Below are 19,855 nucleotides of genomic sequence, written 5' to 3'. Positions count from 1 at the left end.
CTGTCACAGTGGGCCCTCACCTAGTTCATCGCAGAATTGATCTTGATCACCCACCGCCAAAGCTGCAGAGCCGCCCCAGTGAGCTTACCACATGGTGGCGGAGCAGACCCCAGCATCCCCTCTGTAGGCAGATCTGGAAGAGATACCGGAAACAGTGAGCTGAGCATGGCTCTGTTCCTTTGCCACATTTTCCAACCTATATGTTTCATCTCCTTTGGAGAGAAACCTTTGTTTCTTTTTTAAAAAATTAGGATTAATATGGATTTGTACTGTGCGTGTAAGGAAAAGCCCTTATTTTCTGTGCTCTTACTCCTGTGGTGTGCGGCGCTGTACATCTTACTGTTCCGTATCTCTGAATCAGTGACTATAGTTGGAATAAATTATTTTAGGCTCATGGAACCTAGGTTTTCATTTTTTCCAACTAAATATAGAGGCAATAAACTTTCAGGAGTACATTTATAAATGTATGTCATTCTTTGACATATGTGTTTTCCATACCATTTGCTTCTCAGTTTGTTTTTAAATTAAACAGATACTAGAGCTGAAGAATTTTATGGAATTTTGACTCTAAAACTTTTTTTTTTAAAGAATGGTAGATGGTCTTTTTTTGAATAGCTGAAACAATGCAGTATTATTTCAGTCTTGTGACTTTCTTCTGAAGTGTTCTAAGTATTTTATCTCTTTAAGTATAGATTCGCATTCTCAAGTCTCCACAAGAGGTAAGACCTGGTGAAAGGCACTTCAATATGGCAAAAAATTACCCAAGTGAAGAAAAGGATGCTTGGGATGTGAAGATGCTGCTAGAGGTAGGTCGTGGAAACCTGAAAGTGATACTATTTAACACCATTTTCTGATTCCTAAAAACGTGGGTCATGTCTGTATTAATGAAGGGGCATCTTAGGAAAGGTGACTGAAAACCAGGGGCAGCCCACCCCAGCTGATCCAACAGTGACCTTATCCCCTGCAGCAGGGCAGACAGCAAGGTGGGCAGAACTGAAAGCGAAAAATGCTACAAAGCAATGCTTCTTAACCGTAATGTCTCTGCGAATCTAGTGAAGTAATAGGCCTGTAGAAAATAGAGGGATACCCAACTTACAGATTTTTTACACACCATTTTGTTAGTTCAGGTCTCTTTGAAACTTATCAGTAGATCTTTTAGGTCAGTAATTACCAAATGGTATGAAAATGTATTAGATGGTAGAAGTATAACTCGGAGATCTGAAAGTTCTCTATGGAAATTTAAAATTTCTGAGTTTTTATTCTGGTAACAAATTTAAAGATAACATAAACATTCTGTGTCATATGGATTCTTGCCTTGACAAGATATGATTTATCCTTTTTGTCACATGATCTCAGTTTCTGTCTGTGTGTCCTATTGCTTTGTTGTAAGATGACCGCCTGTGAAGTGATAGTGTTTATCTTTTACTGTGTTATTAATGTGTTAGTTTCCTGTGGCTGCTGTATCAAATCACTGCAAATTTGGCAGCTTAAAACAACATCTTTATTTATCTGATAGTTTCTAGGGTTGGACCAGGCACAGTGTGGCTTATCTGGGTTCTCTGGTTAGAGTCTCAACAAGGCCAAAGCGAAATCAAGTTTTCAAAGCTTGAATGGAATTAAAGGATATTATTAGGTTGAGATCCATAGAGTGCTGTATCTGTATAATACTCTGACATACCTTATCTAACGTAGGCCACTAGCCACTGGCGAGGTTGTTTGAGATAACACCATTACTCTTCTAAAGAGACTCAGCAAAGTGTATTAGTCTATTAGGGCTGCCAATAATAAAGCACCACAGAGTGGGCAGCTTAAACAATAGAATTTATCTTCTCACAGTTCTGGAGGCTGAAAGTCTGAGATCAAGGTGTTGGCAAGTTTAGCTTCTTCTGAGTTCTGTCTCCTTGGCTTGTAGGTGGCCGTCTTCTCTCTGTGTCCTCACATGGTCTTCCCTTTGTGTGTGTAAGGGCACCAGACATTTTGGATTCGGCCTATCTGCATGACCTCATTTTACCTCCATCACCTCTTTAAAGGAAGGCTCTGTCTCCAGATACAGTCACATTGTGAGCTGCTAGGACTTAGGACTTCGACCTATGAATTTTGGAGGCAGACACAATTCAGCCCATTAACAGCAAGGTTAAATGACTTGTCTGCGTTTAGTTACACAACTAGTGATGACAAAGCCAAAAGCAGGTGGCCAGATCTCCAGACACCTAGGACAGCTGAACGATCCCACCTCTGCTTTTCTGTGGGCCTCCAGACAACTCACACCAGGGGAGGAACAAAAGGGGATGACTTGCCTCTGCAGATGCTCCTCTCCAGTTCTCTTCCCTAAGGCTCCTAGGAGTGTCCCAGAGCCTAAGCCTATTATCATGGAACTTATCAAAATCCCTATGCGGCTAGGGAGACAGCTCCCGGGAACACCTCATTCCTTATACGGGGCTTTCCGACCACTCATTTTAAGCATTAAAAAAATCAGTCTTTTTAAGTTGGAGTCTCTGACTGTTATGGTAGAGGTTTTAAAAGTAACATGTGGACCCGTTCTGGGGAATTCCCTGGCGGTCCAGTGGTTCAGACTTGGCACTTTCACTGCCGGGACCCGCGTTCAGTCCCTGGTCTGGAACTGGCATCCTGCAGGCCGTGTGGTGTGGCCAAAAAATTAAAAAATGAAAAAAATAAAGTAATATGTGGACCCCTTTTAAGAAAAAAAAAAACCCAAAGCACCAGTGCTGACTTGAATGAATTTTTATCTTAATTTTAGTAACATAAAACTAGGTATATATGTTTTCCTATAAGTTTATAACTCCTATACATTGTAAAACCAAAGCAAACTTTAAAACCCCTACAAAACCAATAGAATCCTTGAAGTCCTTTAGAGGGATTTGTTTTGGTATGAGGTGCTGAGATCCCCTGGAAGAAGCATCAAAGCCCTGCGCCTTGCAGAATCAGAGCGTTCCTGGTGCTGAACTGCACATGTTCACATCAACCCTCCTAGTTCCGAAACGCTATAAAAAGCTCCAGGCTCTTTCCTTTTTGCACCCTCCCCATTGACAGTGTGCTTCTCATCTGTGTAGGTGAGTGAGAACCATAGGTAAGGAGCACTGTACCGCACGATTTTGTGATTGCTGGTGAAAAACTTCAATCCATCAAAGAAACAAATACTAATTTGAAAAGATACAGGCATCTCAATGTTCATAGCATTTTTTACAGTTACCAAGATATGGAAGCAGCCTGAGTGTCCATCAGTAGATGAATGGATAAAGAAGATGTGGCGTGTATACACACACACACACACACACACACACACACACACACACACACACACACACACACACACACACACACACACACACACACACACACACACACACACACACACACACACACACACACACACACACACACACACACACTGGAATACTACTCAGCCATAAAAAAGAATGAAACTTTGCCATCTGCAGCAACATGGATGGACTTGGAGGGTGTTATGCTAAGTGAAATAGTCAGAGAAAGACAAATACTATATGATATCACTTATATATTGAATCTAAAAAGTACAACAAGGGACTTCCCTGGCGATCCAGTGGTTAGGACTTGGCGCTCCCACTGCAGGGGTCACAGGTTCCATCCCTGATCGGGGAACTAACATCCCACATGCCGCCCAGTGCGGCCAAAAACCAAACAAACAAATAAATAAAAAATGCAACAAACTAGTGAATGTGGCAGAAAAGAAACAGACTCACAGAACAAATTAGTGGTTACCAGTTGGGGAGGTGGGAGGGGCAAATAGGGGTAGGGGATAAGAGGTGCAAACTGTTATGTGTAAGATAAGCTACAAGGATATATTGTACAGCATGGTGAATATAGTCTATTTTATAGTAACTATAAATGGAGTATAACCTTTAAAAATTGTGAATGACTATATCTGTAACTTATATAATATTGTCTGTCAACTACACTTCAATTAAAAAAATGTAAAAAAAATTGCAATCATAAAGTATGGTAGTATTCTGGAATATTAAGTTGACATATCTTTTAGTCTGATGTAACTTAATCTAATTAAGAGTACTTTGTTTTTTAAAAGCAATTTAGCTTTGATATAGCTGAAGAAGCATCTAAAGTCTGCCTAGCACATCTTTTCACCTACCAAGATTTTGATATGGGAACTCTTGGATTAGCTTATGTTGGTTCTCCCAGAGCAAACAGTCATGGAGGTGTTTGCCCAAAGGGTAAGTTTTCCATTTGTTGTATGAATATGTGGGGATAGCAAGGTGATTGGATTATGTTATAATTCTGTATTGAACAAGCCGTTTGTTTCTGTTTTCTTTTTCCTGTAGCTTATTATAGTCCAACTGGAAAGAAATATATCTATTTGAATAGTGGTTTGACCAGCACAAAAAATTATGGTAAAACCATCCTTACAAAGGTATGTTCTTTAATTTTTAAAAGTGTAGAATTTGACTTTATTGTAGTAGGACCTGAGCTATTACATATTTATTTAGGTATCTTTTTAAAAAGCTATACATACTATTTTTGTTTCTGCCTAAAAAGATGTATGCTTTTAGTGGGAAATATGAAAATAAAAAGTATAAAGAAGAAAATAATTGTTAGCTGTCAAATTTCTTTTGAGACAAGTCGGGATTATTGTTTTCCCTAAAGACATCCCTTCTGGAGCCCTTCATCTACAGCTCCTGTTAAAGGACTGCTATCCAAAATATATAAGGAATATACTAAAAACTCAGCAATAAAGAACTGAACAGCCCAACTTAAAAATTGGCCAGAGATCTTAATATACACCTCACCTCATCAAAGAAGATATACAGATGGCAAATAAGCATATGAAAAGATGCTCAACATTATATGCTGTTAGGGAATTGCAAATCAAAACAACAAGCAGATACCATTACACAACTATTAGAATGGCTAAAATCCAAAATACTGGTAACACCAAATGCTAGCGAGGATGTGGAGCAACATGAATTCTCAGACGTTGCTGGTGGGAATGCAGAATGGTGCAGCCACTTAGGAAGATGGTTTGGCAGTTTCTCATAAAAGTGAACTTACTCTGGTGTTACCATGGGATCCAGCAACCATATTCCTTAGCGTTCACTCAAAGGAGCCCTCACAAACACCTGCACACGGATGTTTATAACAGCTTTATTAGTAATTGCCAAGACTTGGAAGCAGCCAAGATGCCTTTCAGTAGGTGAATGGATAAACAAACTGTTATATCCGGACAATGCAATACTATTCAGCACTTAAAAAAAAGACAAAGAAAAAGAGCTATCAAGCCATAAAAAGACATGGAGGAACTGTAAATGTATATTACTAAGTAAAATAAACCAATCTGTTTGATTCCATCTATATGATATTCTGCAAAAGGCAAAACCACGGAGGCAGGAAAGGGATGAGTGGTTGCCAGTGGTTGCTTCCCCAGGTGGGGAGGGATGAATAGGTGGAGCACAGAGGATTTTTTCAGGTGTTGAAACTATTCTGTATACTTTAATGATGGAAATAAGACACCTGTTTGTCAAAACCCATAGAAAGTGCAACACAAAGAGTGAACCCTAATATAAATTATGGACTTGGGTTGATATAAAAAAAGTGAAATGGGATGAGAGAAGAAAAATATACTAAGCAGTTTTTGGAAACTTTTTAATTTCCAAAATTGTTTCTTATGGTACTCCTTTACCTTTTTGGTATCACAGCATCATCAGTGGTTTGATTTCATGACATGTTTTCCTTGGTCTTCCAGAATTTTTCTATTATAAGACACACAGAACAAAAAATAAATTGCTTCGATGTTTTTAAAGTGTCAGTCTGTTAGAGAATCCACTAATGAATTTTTCCAAAGCACAGTTTGGAATCACTTCTCCATATTGCACCTTTGGGATTTGAGTACTTTTTTGCTAAAAATGCAAAGTTTTCTTTACTACCATTTTAATATAAACACTTGGTAATCTTCAACACACTGGTTTCAGAATTGGGACTCTGTCTTTAAAAAAATTCCCATGTCTTGCAAAATACATACAAATTTTTTCAGATTCTATGGAGTGATTTTTTCCCCCCTCTTAGGAAAAAAATCAGTAAATAAATTTGTTATTTTTTTTTTTTTTTTTTTTTTGCGGTATGCGGGCCTCTCACTGCTGTGGCCTCCCCCGTTGCGGAGCACAGGCTCCGGACGCGCAGGCTCAGCGGCCATGGCTCACGGGCCCAGCCGCTCCGCGGCATATGGGATCCTCCCAGACCAGGGCACGAACCCGTATCCCCTGCATCGGCAGGCGGACTCTCAACCACTTGCGCCACCAGGGAGGCCCAAATTTGTTATTTTTTGCAGTTAAATACGGGAACATTTTTAGCTTTACTGGCCAAATTCATTGTAACATTCAGGTAGAAGTCCTCTGGTGATCTCATCAGTTCAGTGCAGCCCTTTAATTGGATTCTGAGAAATAAAATCCTCTAGGTCATTAAGATTGTCATTGGACATGAATTCAGTCACTGGAATAAGGGACATTGTTTTGTTGTTCTTCAGTTGTCTTATTTTCACCCCCCACCCCCACCCCGCAATAGTTAGATCTCAACAGGAGTGTGATTGGGGTGAGGGGCAGGAGGCTTGGATGATTGACTGTTAGCAATTTGGTTTACTGGTGCCAGGCAGTTTTTGGAATGGCCAATGTTTGGTGCCTCAGTAAGAGTGTTCCAGTATATCTTTTAAGTTATATTTTCTTACATTGATTTAAATTCATCCTTATACTACTACTTACAATATTAAATAAAATCCCATGAATCCTGTTTAATTTCTATAATTGTTAGAAGAAGTCATAGTCCAACATCTAAGACAGCAGGGCCCAACTGGCCAAAGCACTTGATGGTTAGGTATTAGGAAATAATGTTTTCTCTGCATGATCCTTCAGGAAGCTGACCTCGTTACAACTCATGAACTGGGGCACAATTTTGGAGCAGAACACGATCCAGATGGTCTAGCAGAATGTGCCCCAAATGAGGACCACGGAGGAAAGTATGTTATGTATCCCATAGCTGTGAGTGGTGACCATGAGAACAATAAGGTACGTATCTTTTGGAGCTTTTTTAATGTGGTTAGGAAAGAAAGAGGCTATGTTTAATTATAATGAGAGCTCAGAAGAGCTTTCCATTCTAGGGATGGAACTGCAGATTACAAAGTACCTTGAAACTTGGTTGTGTGTGTTAAGAGTGAAACATGGTCCATCTAAATCTGCTCGTCTGGACTGCTTGTTGTCAAAGATGATCATGTGTTGGTTTGGGCTGTGTGGAAAATTAATTATTTAATATAATGGCTTGCACTGGAGTCCTAGTTTGCAGGATCTGGTGGGCTCAGGCTTTCCATTAAAAATTTCCTTTCATTTCATTTACAGGTTTGTCATTCATATTAACCCTACACTGCTTCACAATTTGCACGTTTTAATAAACCTTTGCAAAAAAAATATGTAATTTGCCAGATGTCAGCGTCCTGTGGGTAGGGCCCTTCCTTGCCTCTCTGGTTACCGGCTGTCTCCAGTGCCTATTCAGGGTAGCTGGTACATAATAAATACTTGTCAGGTAAACAGAGGAACGATTTTTGAGGGTGTCTGGTGGGGTACACAGTACTCATTGACTTGGGACATGGTAAACAGCTTCAGAGACTCTCCTAAGAGTGGCTGTGACTAACTCGTAGAGCCTGAACTGCAGGTGTTCATAGATGTCTGTCTGGTCCTTCTTCCTTATACTTGAAGTTGAGCAGCAGGAGGCATCAAATACTGTGGTTTTGTGCTGACTTCAAGTGGGCTGGGGGCTGGGCTAACCATCTGCATCTCATCAGGAAGGAAGGTCAAGTTCTTTGTCCTGACTCCCCTTTTAAATAAAGCCTGACTAGGAGCTAGAGGGAAGGATTACTTTTGTGTTTCCCTGGCCCTGACCCTGCCTTTTAAAATTCTGGTCTCATGTTTTTTTGGTCATGTTTTTTGTTTGTTGCATCTTGTTTTCTTTGGCTGTTAGGTGTAAAGTCCATTCCTCTCTTTCTTTGCTTGTTATGCTTTATTTTTCCTTCACTGGACAACTTGTGCCTGAGGGACTACCTGTTTTGCCTGTTCTTCCATTGTATCACACACCCTATTGAATTTTTCTCCTTTTTTCAGAGGTTGTCTCTCTCTTTCTAGTGATGTACATTATAGTTCAGCCCTGTTCACTGGAAGGTTCTGTGATGGGGGAAACACTATCTGCTGTACCCAATATAGTAGTCACTAGCGCCATGTGGCCAGTAAGCACTTGAAATGTGGCTGGAGAGACCAAGGAACTGAATTTTAAATTCTGTTTTGTTTAAATTCAGTAGTGGTTGCCTGGGGCTGGAGGTGGGAATGGGCATTACCTGTAAAAGGATCTGAGGGACCTTACTGAGGTGATGAAATGTTCTAAAACTGATTTATGGTGATGGTTTCATCGCTTGGTAAAATTACTAGAAATCACTGAATTGTACAATTGAAACCGGTAAATGTTGTGATATGTAAAATATGCCTTAATAAAGCTGCAAAAAACCCAAACAACAACAACAAAAAACAGTGTGGGAACAGAGGGAAAGTGGTGAGGATATAGGTGAGTCACGAAGCCATGAGTTGATAATTGCTGAAGCTGGTGAAGGGCCATGTGAGCATTCATGAATCCGTTCTGTCCACTTTATAGATGCTTGAACGTTTCTGTAATAAAAAATGTGAAATATGTGGTGAGGAAAAAGAAATTTAAATAATCACGTATGGCTAGTGGCTGCCGTATTAGACAGTGCAGGTCTAGCTGTTAGTCACTGCTTCTTGGTCACGAGGATGGCGTCAGTACTTTGGGGTAAAATGTTTTACTTTGCAGACTGTTCAAGTGAGCATGCATGGTGCTAACTCATCCTGTTACAAGTTCTTTCTAAGTGAGACTTCTCCCATGGGCTCTTGGAACAGCCCTGTAAGAACTCGCTAATGAGAATGGAGGCTGGGCAGAGCCATTTATTTCTGGAGCTGCTAGTCTATCAGCGAAGAACACTTTATCCATTTATTTATTTTGTCCCAAGTGTATTTTCTTTAATAGTTTGGTTTACCCAAGTAGCAATCTCCTTGTAAAAAGATACTGAGCATCTTCTAGTCCACATTTTAATTCCTTAATTAAAATTAATTCCTTAAAATGTTTTTAATTAGGTAAAAAAGGCTCCAGGACAAAAATAAGGTGGTTCCTCGACCTAGAAAGACAGGACCTGGCACCTTACACCAGACAAGCCACTGAGAAGTATCAAGCCACGGGCTCTGCTGTGAGCAGACGGCATCAGGGATTGTAACCTCTTAGAGTTTATTGGTGGGAGGAGAAGGGGGTGTGGTAAGGATACAGAGAGAGGGCTCAGAGGTCTTCGGGGAGCGTGGAGGCAGCCAAAGCGAGAGTGAAGTGGTCACTTTTCCCTCAGCTCTGTCTGGGGGTCCAGCTGCTTGGGGGTGTGACTCTGATAAATTAGCAAAGAGATCTTCTTATTGGTTCCGTGTGAATTTGAATTCATAAGGACCTGGCCTCCCATAATGAACTGGTAGAATTGAGCTCATGAGTCCGCAGTGCTGGTGAATAAACGCAGCAAAATACTAACTGCCTGAGGTTTAGACTGAAATAACCAGGCCCCTTAAAAATGTCTTTACTATAAAAATTCATTGGAAGGGCCTTTAAAAAAAATCCAGTTAGTGTTTCTGTTTAGGGAGATGGGGTCTTCAGTGTCTTTCGGAGAGTAATCCTTTTGTATCTGCTTCAGTGGTCACAGTCACCTTTGGAGGGTTAAAAAGGAACATCAGGGCCTCCCTGGTGGCGCAAGTGGTTGAGAGTCCGCCTGCCGGTGCAGGGGATACGGGTTCGTGCCCTGGTCTGGGAGGATCCCATATGCCGCGGAGCGGCTGGGCCCGTGAGCCATGGCCGCTGGGCCTGCGCGTCCGGAGCCTGTGCTCCGCAGCGGGAGAGACCACAACAGTGAGAGGCCCGCGTACCGCAAAAAGAAAAAAAAAAAAAAAAAAAGGAACATCAATTCAGTTTTTTCTTCCCGTGTAGGGAAAACCCAGTTCTTCCCTTTTGTGTGTTTCTTCCTGTGTGTCTACTTTACTATTCTTAGAGCCCACTTCACTTCTGACCCTTCTGGTCACCAAATGTGGAGGTTTTTCTTTACACCAAGCTGTTTCCTGCAACGCCAGCTGGGTTTAACTCAGTTCTGACCCTCTCTTCCTGGAGATAGCATCAGATCCCAAAGGTTAAGGGCTCAGTCCCGTAAGAGTGCCCTGATGCTGCGTGCCCCGCCCCCCCATCCCCAGATGCCACTCACAAGCCCAGGTCATCGCCTGTGCTTCTAAGCAACTGGCTATAGATTGGAGGTTCCAATGACCCCCTCCTTGGGTTCAGTTAATTTCCTAGAGTGGCTCATAGAACTCAGGGAAACACGTTTGCCTGTTTATGATAAAAGGCTATGATCAAGGATACAGATGAGTATCCAGATGGAAGAGATGCACAGGGCGAGGTGTGTGGGAAGGGGCGTGGAGCTTCCCTGCCTCTGAGTGCACCCCTCTCCCAGCACCCCCATGTGTCCACCAACCCCTAAGCTCTCTGAACCCTGTACTTTTGGGATTTTATGGAGGCTTCCTCACATAGGCACGATCGGCCATTAGCTCCGTTTTAAGCGCTTGTCCCTTCGAGAGAGAATGGAAGGCGGGGCTGAAAATTCCAAGCTTCTCATGGTGGCTTGGTCATTTTGCTGACCAGCCCCCATCCAGGAGCCACCAAGGAGCCCACTCCAAGTCGGCTCATTACAACAAAAGACACTCCCATTTTGACCCAGGAAATTACAGAGGCTTCGGGAGCTCTGTGCCAGGAACTGGGGCCACAGACCAGTGTATATTTTATACTATTTCATAAGCGTCCTGTGCTCTCTGCTCCTCAGGGTCTCATGGCCCTTGTCTGGGTTGAAAGTGAAGCCATTTTAGCCATTTGCAAACTGTGGCGGCCCTACCTCTAGAAGTACCCACGCTGAGTTTTACCCGAGTCTTGTTCCGCTTTTCTTGATAATTTCAGATGGTTTGGGAAATGGACTCCGTTTTAGAGCTCCAGGTAAAAATGCCCAGATTTAGAAGGTCATTTTCATGTTTCTGTACACCAGGTGGGCAAGCTAGGGTTCAGGCTTCCTTTGAGATGCTGGTCAACCGGAGAAACTCAAAGAAACTTAAGATCTTGGGGACTCATGACAACGTTTAGGTAATAAATTGGAATTTAATTTTTAAATAGACTATATGTAATAACATGCCTCTTACTAAGCTCAACTATTTAAGCACTTTAAACATGGATCATTGATGTAAATATTCAGGGAAAGATGAAGAGGTAAACCAGAGCAGACCCTCTTTTGCAGGCCTGGATCGTTACATCTAGGAAGACGGCCGCCTGTGCCCCGTTTGCAGTGTCCCTGCAGCGGGGCCTGTGCCTGAGCCTGGGGTGGCTTAGAGTCTGGTGACTCTCTGCTCGTGCTGGACTGGCTGGGGTGTTTGGTCTCAGCATTCGTGTAGCTTACTTTCCTGTGAAGAATTTTATAGGCTCTTAACCACGTTCACATCACCTTTTTAGCATCTTGCAGAGGGCCATGACTCAATTCCATACAAATGACATTTAGAGGTGACAGGGAACCTGATATACCTTCAAGGTGGTTCTGATTGTGGCTTTTGTGTTGAAGTTTGTCCCTGGAAAAGAAGCACAAACACCACCTGGGAATGAATTTTTATGTTATTTTGGGTCCTATGTGGCCTCTTTTCTCTTAAGATGTTTTCAAACTGCAGTAAACAGTCCATCTATAAGACCATTGAAAGTAAGGCCCAGGAGTGTTTTCAAGAACGCAGCAACAAAGTGTGCGGGAACTCCAGGGTGGACGAGGGGGAGGAGTGTGACCCCGGCATCATGTACCTGAACAACGACACCTGCTGCAACAGTGACTGCACGCTGAGGCCGGGCGTCCAGTGCAGGTGAGGAGCGTGGCGTGGGGTGGAGCTGGGCACCTGACAAGGGTCCTCACAACAGTGGGCTGAAAGCGCGGGGCTCTAGACTCATCAGAGGGCCTGGCAAGCGTGTGTTTACCCCTTCTGCACGTTACAGCGAGAAAAATGTTTTCTGGAAAGCAGTGTGACATTGTATCACAAATCCTCCATCTCGCATCCTCTCTGCTGTAGTGATGCCATAGTACAAAGAATCTTTTCTAAGGAAACAGAGATGTACAAAGATGATCTGGCAGGGATGTTCATGGCTACATTCTTTTATAATAACAAAATATGGGAAACAATCAAAATGACAGTCCTGGGACATTAATTAATTATTGTGTATCTATACTGTAAATAGTGTTGAAGAATACTGTTTAATCCCAGAAACTGTGGAGGAAGCAGGTTACAAGTTAGAAGGTACTTATATTTCCATTTTTAACATCCAGTGCCTGGCTTAGAAGTAGGGGGGAAAACTTTAGTTTATGGTAACAGATTTAACGGTATACAGTGCATATTAACATTGTAAGTACTGATAGGGCTGACTAGTTGCTTGGCCACTGTTGCCTTGTGGGCTTCTTGTTTTTTGTTTTTTTAATTTTTTGGCTGTGCCACGTGGCATGTAGGATCTTAGTTCCCTGACCAGGGATCGAACCCATGTCCCCCTGTGTTGGGAGTGTGGAGTCTTAACCACTGGACCACCAGGGAAGTCCTTTTTTTTTTTAAATTACTGTATTAAGTTAATGAAAACCAAGGACACCAAGATGTTTTAAAGATAGGTCACCTTGGACCACTGTGCGGCGTGAGTCTGCGTCAAGAAGGGTAGATGGACCACGTGCAGGTGGTGCGAGCGCTAACCTGGGAGTCTGTGCAGGAGTGGGTGACCCAGCCAGGAGCCCCTGCGCTGCCACTTCAGGGCCCTGTGGCGTGACCGTAGTCTGTGCTGTTGACCTTTGACCTGGACTGTCTGCTCTTCCTCTGTAGTGATAGGAACAGTCCTTGCTGTAAAAACTGTCAGTTCGAGACGGCCCAGAAGAAGTGCCAAGAGGCTATTAATGCTACTTGCAAAGGCGTGTCTTACTGCACAGGTATGTCCTCCCGTTGGTTCTCTTGGAAGAATTTGCTCAAACGGGTATGTGTGTGTTGGAAAGCAAGATTGTGTTTCATTCAGATGAATATAGCCACCCCCCCTTTTTTTTTAACCTCATGTGCAGAGTTGAGTTGATCTCAGCACACTTGTCATTGGTCTGTGCAAGGCCCGTGATTATTTCTCTTCATTGTTTATTCCCTTTCATTCACTTCCATTCTCCTTCCCCTCATAGGCATCTGCTTTAACGTGTCTAATATTTGCCTAGATAGGTGTATATCCTTGAAAGATAGTGTGTTTATTTTCTGTATACGTGTGTTTTTAACGTGCCAAAATGATACTCTACCTTAGATCATTTTTTTAAAAACTCAATACCATGTTTTTACAACTCTGTTTTCTATTGCCCTGTATTTCTGTCTGTATCTGTATCTTTGTATCTAGTTCATTGTTTTGGGCACTTGCTGAGTGTTTAGTTTTGTGATTTACTATATTTTACTTACCTGTTCGCCAAGCAGTAGCTGCTTGGATTGCCTTTATCTCCTAATGCTGCAGATAGGACTACACCGAACACCCTTACACATCTACTTTGGGAGCTCTGAGAACTTGCTGAGTGCATATGGAGGAGTGGAATTGCTTAGTCGTGGAGGGAGGCTCTCCAGCGTTCTCTAGAGCAGCAGTAACGGGTTTTGTCAGTGCCACCGTCAGTGGTCCAGGTTCCTGTATTCTGATGTCCTTGCTGACACGCTGTATTATCTGGCTGTCTTATAGTTTTTGCTGGTCTGATGAGTATGAAGTGATTTCTTCTTATTTACATTTTTCTTGAACATCTCTTTACATTTGTTAGCTATTTAGACTTCTCCTTTTGTGAATAACTAGTTCATTTATTTGGTCCATTTTTAAAAATTGAATTTCATTTTTGCTATTATTGATTTGGAGGAGTTCTTTTATGATAATCCATTTGGTTTAAACATTGCATATGCCTTCCTCCTATCTGTTGTCCTTTTTGGAACTGAAATCTTTCACTTGAATCAAATCTGTCATTTTGTTTGTGTGTTTATTTTTTTGAGTTGTGGATAGTTATAAAGATATTTTCCACAGCTGCTTCTGTAGCTTCATAATTTTACCTTTTACATTTAGGACTTTATCTGGAGCTAATTTTGAGATTGTATTGATTATCAATATTACCTGTAGTTCTGTTAGTTGTTCCTTTAAAAAATCTCCAAGCTATATTATTAGGTACATGATTGGACATATTCTCTACATCTTCTTGATCTGCTTTTCCTTCATCAGTATGTAATGCTCCTTTTTGACCCTTGTGATTTCTTTTAACTTTTTAAAAAAATTTTTATTGGAGTATAGTTGATTTACAATGTTGTGTTAGTTACAGATGTACAGCAAAGTGAATCTGTTACACATATACTGTTTTAACTTAAATTGTTTAATATTCAGTCTGCTACCTGTTTGCTGTTGTTCTTGTTCCTGTTTGTCTGGTGTATCTATCCCATCTTGTATTTTTCTAATTTCTGTACCCTTTGGTTGCTTGGTTTGATTTTTGTAGCAGCTTCATTGAGATACAATTAACATATAATACCACCTGCCCATTTAAAGTGTAAGTTCAGTGGTTTCTAGTATACTCACATTTGTACATCCACCTACCAGTCAGTTTTCATCACCTCAAAAAGAAATCTGCACCCTTTAGCCACCATTTCGAGTCCCCTCATCATCCCACCTCCAGACAGCCACTAATCTACTTTCTGTCTCCATGGATTTGCCTAATCTGGATGTTTCATATAAATGGAATCATACAATATGTGGGCTTCTTTCCCTCAGAATAATGTTTTCAAGGTTTATCCATGTTGTAGCATGAATCAGTCCTTCATTTATTTTAATTGCTGAATAATATTCCATTGTATGGATATATCACATTTTTTTATTCATTCATCAATTGATGAATTTTGGATTGTTGCTGCTTTTTGGCTGCTGTGAATAACGATACTATGCAGATTTGTGTGCAAGTTTTTTTTTTTTTAATGAACCCACCCAATTTTTAATTAATTAATTAATTAAATTTTTGACTGCATTGGGTCTTTGTTGCTGTGCGTGGGCTTTCTCTAGTTGTGGTGAGCGGGGGCTACTCTTCGTTGTGGTGCGTGGGCTTCTCATTGTGGTGGCTTCTCTTGTTGCAGAGCACAGGCTCTAGGTGCACAGGCTTCAGTAGTTGTGGCACGTGGGCTCAGTAGTTGTGGCTTGTGGGCTCTGGAGCGCAGGCTCAGTAGTTGTGACGCACGGACTTAGTTGCTCCGCGGCATGTGGGATTCTTCCGGACCAGGGCTCGAACCCGTGTCCCCTGCACTGGCAGGCAGATAATTGACCACTGTGCCACCAGGGAAGTCCCCGTGTGCAAGTTTTTGTGTGGACTTATGTTTTTATTTCTCCTATATATATATCCTTTTGTTGAATTGCTGGGTCATTCGGTAACTCTGTTTAATCCTTTGAAGAACTGCCAGGCTGTTTTCCAAGTGGCTGTACCGTTTTACGTTCCCACCAGCATGTGTGAAGGTTCCAGTTTCTCCACATCCTCACCAACACTTGTTATTGTCTGTCTTTTTTTTTTTTGGCCGCACCACACGGCATGTGGGATCTCAGTTCCCCAACCAGGGATCAAACCCGTGCACTCTGCAGTGGAAGCGTGGAGTCCTAACCACTGTACTGTCAGGGAATTCCCCTGTCTTTTTGATTGTAGCCATCCTAGTGGATGCAAAGTTTTATCTCATTTTGATTTTTCCTTCGGCTTTTACACGTGCATTTCATAAGAAGATGTTACTCATGATTGTTAACATTCTGAGATCTGTCAGCATCACATTAGTTTGGCAAATGTCAAGAGCCTGAATATCTCAATCAGTCTTTAAAAAACACTTTCTAGCTGTGCTCAGTGTTTGTCTTTATTGTAATAATAGAAAGATGTTTTCTTTAAATAAGTGTAAGTAGAACAATTTGAAAAAAAGATATTCCTTTTCAAACAGCCTTTTTTGTTCCCTTGGTATTTTATACAAAGTAGCAGCAGCATCACCTGGGCTCTTGTTAGAAATGGAAATGCTTGGTCCGCTCCCGGGCCTCCTGCAACTGGCAGCTCTGGGGGCGGGGCCCAGCACGCTGCTGCAGCATCCACTGGCGGATCTTGACGCGTGCTCCACTTTGAGTACCGTGTTAAATAGGTGAGGCTGTGTTGTTAATTATTTTCCTGTGCGTTTCATACTCTGATTTTAATCTTTTAAGAACAGATATTCTAAAGCATTTTTTATGTCTCTGCTGAGGGCAGTATAACATACTAAAAATACGGTGACAATACAGAATATAAAACCTTCACTGAACTTGCTGTACTTTTTCCAGAGCTTGCTTTCAGTGGCAGTGAGTTTGCTCTAAGACAGTCTTGTTGGCACTCTGAATGCCCAGCACCCGTAACGGGTTTTATAAAACCAGAGGCAGAGGTAGCAGCCTAAGCAAGTGTCTCATATGTGTTAGGTAGTTAATGAAAGGCTGCTTTTGTAGGAAACAGGGCAGATTCCTTTAAGTTCACAGACCTTTGAGGCCGAATCTTTGGATTGGTTCCATTCCTCAGTTGGAAGGCCAGGCCCGTGGTGTTTCCATGCAGTAGTTTTTCGCTTCCCTTTTAGTGACTTTCAACTGCTTGTGCTTCTCATTTTCCAGAGTGAGTCATTCGTTCCGCCCTTTCTCTCGAATTTAACATCCTTGGTTGGCTTTTTTTTGTCCTTAAGAATCATTGACTCATTTAAGAAGTATTTGTGGCTTACCTACAGTGTGACAGGGATTGGACGTCACTGATTCATTAATAGTTTCGGTCCCTGCTCTTCTGGAGCTTACCAGTCTGGTGGTAAGAAACAGAAAATAACCACAGGTAATCGAATAGGTGTAAATTGTAAACCTCGTGCTGTGAAGGGGAGGACCCCGTGTGGTGATAGAGCACGGCGGGGGTGAGGGGCAGCCAGCTCGGGCAGGGTCCTCGGGGATGGCTGAGAACGGCTGAGAGAGGAGGTCTAGGAGAGGAAATCTGAAGGGTGAGAAGGAACCAGCCAGTCCTCCTGAAAGAGTGGAGACAAGAACATTGTGGGTACTGAGCGGCATACAGTCAGGTTCTGAGGTGAGAGAGAAATGGAGTACATGGGAGGGAGGCCGTTGGAGCGGGCGTGTGGCTTGGGGATTGTCGTGTGCCTTCCTAGGGAGTTTGCGTCTTAGTCAAGGGAGGGCACACAGGTGTCTTTTATTGGTGATAGTAGTAGAGATCTCTTTTGTATATACATTCTTTTGTATGTATGTTATGTTTCACAATATAAAGGTAAAAGCAGAATGCTTGGCACGTGTAAGTAGTGACGGAGGCGAGGCCGCAGGGGCCGAGTGGACACTGGGCGGGGCTCGGTGCTCGGTGCTCGGCGTGGCCAGGCCTTGGTGCTCCCCGGCTGCTGGGACACGGGCCGCCCTGTGGAACTGGGCCACGTGACTCAGGGCGGCCCGCGTGCCCTTTGCGTGCTGCAGGTAACAGCAGTGAGTGCCCCCCTCCCGGCGATGCTGCCGACGACACGGTGTGCTTGGATCTCGGCAAGTGTAAAGATGGCAAGTGCGTGCCCTTCTGCGAGCGGGAGCAGAGGCTGGAGTCCTGCGCGTGTAACGGTGAGCACGTGGCCCTGCCCATCCTTGCAGTGGGGCGAGGGCGGGAGCAGCGGGTGGTGTGCGCAGACGGACCGCTGCCTCCGGGTCCTGCTCCTTCCACGGTCGTCTCCGGGAGCCGTCCTGTCCGTCTGCCTCGTGGCTGCGTTTTCAGACCGTGAGGCCACTCGGCGGCGAGGCCAGAGGGGACTCCGGGAGGGCGGGCGGCTGGAGGTCCGTCCTCACTCCTGCTGGCCTCGAGCTCTGGTGCCGCTCAGGACCCACCCGGCACGGCCCAGGCCCGGGTCCCCCCTCTGTTGGGACGTCTGCTGGGCCAGCCGCCGCCGCCCCCTGCCAGACGCCTGGGGCAGGGGCCTCTTGGCCACGGCCTCTGGGACCCTTGTCCTCAGATTTCCACACTGTTTTTGGAACCCTTGGGTCTGAGGAAGGGTCTGAGGGACTGGCTGGGCTCTGAGCTCCCCGCCCTCCCTCAGAGTTCTGCTGCTTTCACAACAAAAATCCCAGAAGTCAGAACCCCTGGGATGGGCACTTACCATCCACACAGTGGAGCAAGCGGCTCTTCCAGGTGGAATAACGTGTAAATAAAGATAACACACAGTAAACGCCAGGTGATTTATTCAGTGAGCGGCAAGAGGCTTGGGGTGCCCTGGAAATACACATAGTAAATGCCCAGGAAATGCTTGATATATGAATGAATGAGGAAAAGGTTTTTGTTTTCCCTTTAAAGTGGTTTTGCTTGTTTTTGTGTTCTGGTTGATTTCAATTTTTCCTAAGAGGTCAAGTAAAGGTTGTCCCGAGTTATACGGCCCGTTGACCTTTTGGACATTCCTACACGTTTGTATGTGTGCCAAATACCCGCTGTGCTATCGGAGGTTGGTGTCCACAGAGGGGAGAGGTCGTGCTTAGGCTGCGGTGCCCCCGTCGCTGGTGGGTCACTCAGATCTGCACCCGAGGCCGGCAGTTCTGTCACAGTGGCTTGGCTCTCGCTGGAGCCTTGGCTTTCCAGAGTGTGCTGGAAACAGAAGCCAAGGATTGAAACCCGCAGTGTAATAACGTTGGGACGAAGGGAATCATTTAGCATTATGAAGGGTTTGAAGTAGAGAGAATAATCTGCCTTTTAATCTCTTAAAGGAAGCTTTTCCAGGTAAATCGTTTTTACCTTGCTTTACCTCTCTGAGGGCTGAGGAGCCTGAACTCAGGAGTTACTCTTTGGCGGGGGGAGGGGAGGGGAGGGGTGCGAAACCTGGATCATATTCGCTGTTGGAATAAAAACTGAGTGCGATTCCTTCCCTGCGGGAGCGGGGTCGGAGGGGGACAGGCAGGAGGAGAGCGCGTGTCTAAGAGGCTCTGCTCTGTTTCAGAAACCGACAACTCGTGCAAGGTGTGCTGCAGGGACCCCTCAGGCCGCTGCCTGCCCTACGTCGACGCCGAACAGAAGAACTTATTTTTGAGGAAGGGAAAGCCCTGTACAGTAGGATTTTGTGACATGAATGTGAGTATTTATTTATCTACAGCTTTTTCTCTAACAGCCAGATGTGGAGTTTTTATTTTGTAAATGCTGGGTTTTGCAAATGGAAGGGAATCAGAGCACGGATGCTGGCATGTCTACCCGTTGTCCTTGTGTGAGTCTAGTTACGTACTGTGCGTGTGACCTCGGAGGAGAGGACCAGGGGCTCTCAGGACACTGGGCAGGACCTGGGGGACTTTGTGGTAAAGTTGAGTTTGAGGCAGGGAGTCCTACTTACTTGGTTTTCAGGGCTAATTATAAAAGTCACTAATGCTGCAGGATTGCAAACTCTGATTTTGAAATGGGTGCCGAGTGGGCAGGAAAGACCTACGGGCAGCTTGACTCGCCTAAGTCAGACCCTTCTGCTGTCCACAGAAACACGATTTTATTCCTGCACTGTCACGGGGAGGGCTTAAGGGGCTCGAGAGGCTTCTCTGGCAGTGTGTGTGTGAGATCAGTGCAGTCCTTACTGGAATTGGCCCATCTTTAACAAACTGGTTTTCTTGAGTTTTGTCTTCTGGTAACTCTAAGTTCACTTATAAAAATGGACTG

General features: G+C 43.7%; 1 protein-coding gene across 1 annotated transcript in view; it reads left to right on the top strand.

Moving 5' to 3' along the window:
• ADAM17 (ADAM metallopeptidase domain 17) overlaps window positions 1–19,855 on the top strand; it is a 55,596-nt gene that overhangs the window by 27,986 nt on the left and 7,755 nt on the right. The window contains exons 8-15 of the mRNA XM_060117107.1: window positions 693–806; window positions 4,082–4,226; window positions 4,335–4,423; window positions 6,912–7,064; window positions 11,818–12,017; window positions 13,011–13,114; window positions 17,665–17,799; window positions 19,158–19,288. Coding sequence (XP_059973090.1) covers window positions 693–806; window positions 4,082–4,226; window positions 4,335–4,423; window positions 6,912–7,064; window positions 11,818–12,017; window positions 13,011–13,114; window positions 17,665–17,799; window positions 19,158–19,288 — 1,071 coding nt within the window. The remainder of the gene's footprint in view (window positions 1–692; window positions 807–4,081; window positions 4,227–4,334; window positions 4,424–6,911; window positions 7,065–11,817; window positions 12,018–13,010; window positions 13,115–17,664; window positions 17,800–19,157; window positions 19,289–19,855) is intronic.

This window comes from Mesoplodon densirostris, chromosome 14 (assembly GCF_025265405.1).
Source record: "Mesoplodon densirostris isolate mMesDen1 chromosome 14, mMesDen1 primary haplotype, whole genome shotgun sequence".
NCBI classification, from domain to species: domain Eukaryota; kingdom Metazoa; phylum Chordata; class Mammalia; order Artiodactyla; family Ziphiidae; genus Mesoplodon; species Mesoplodon densirostris.
This window is presented reverse-complemented; position numbering and strand designations above follow the sequence as displayed.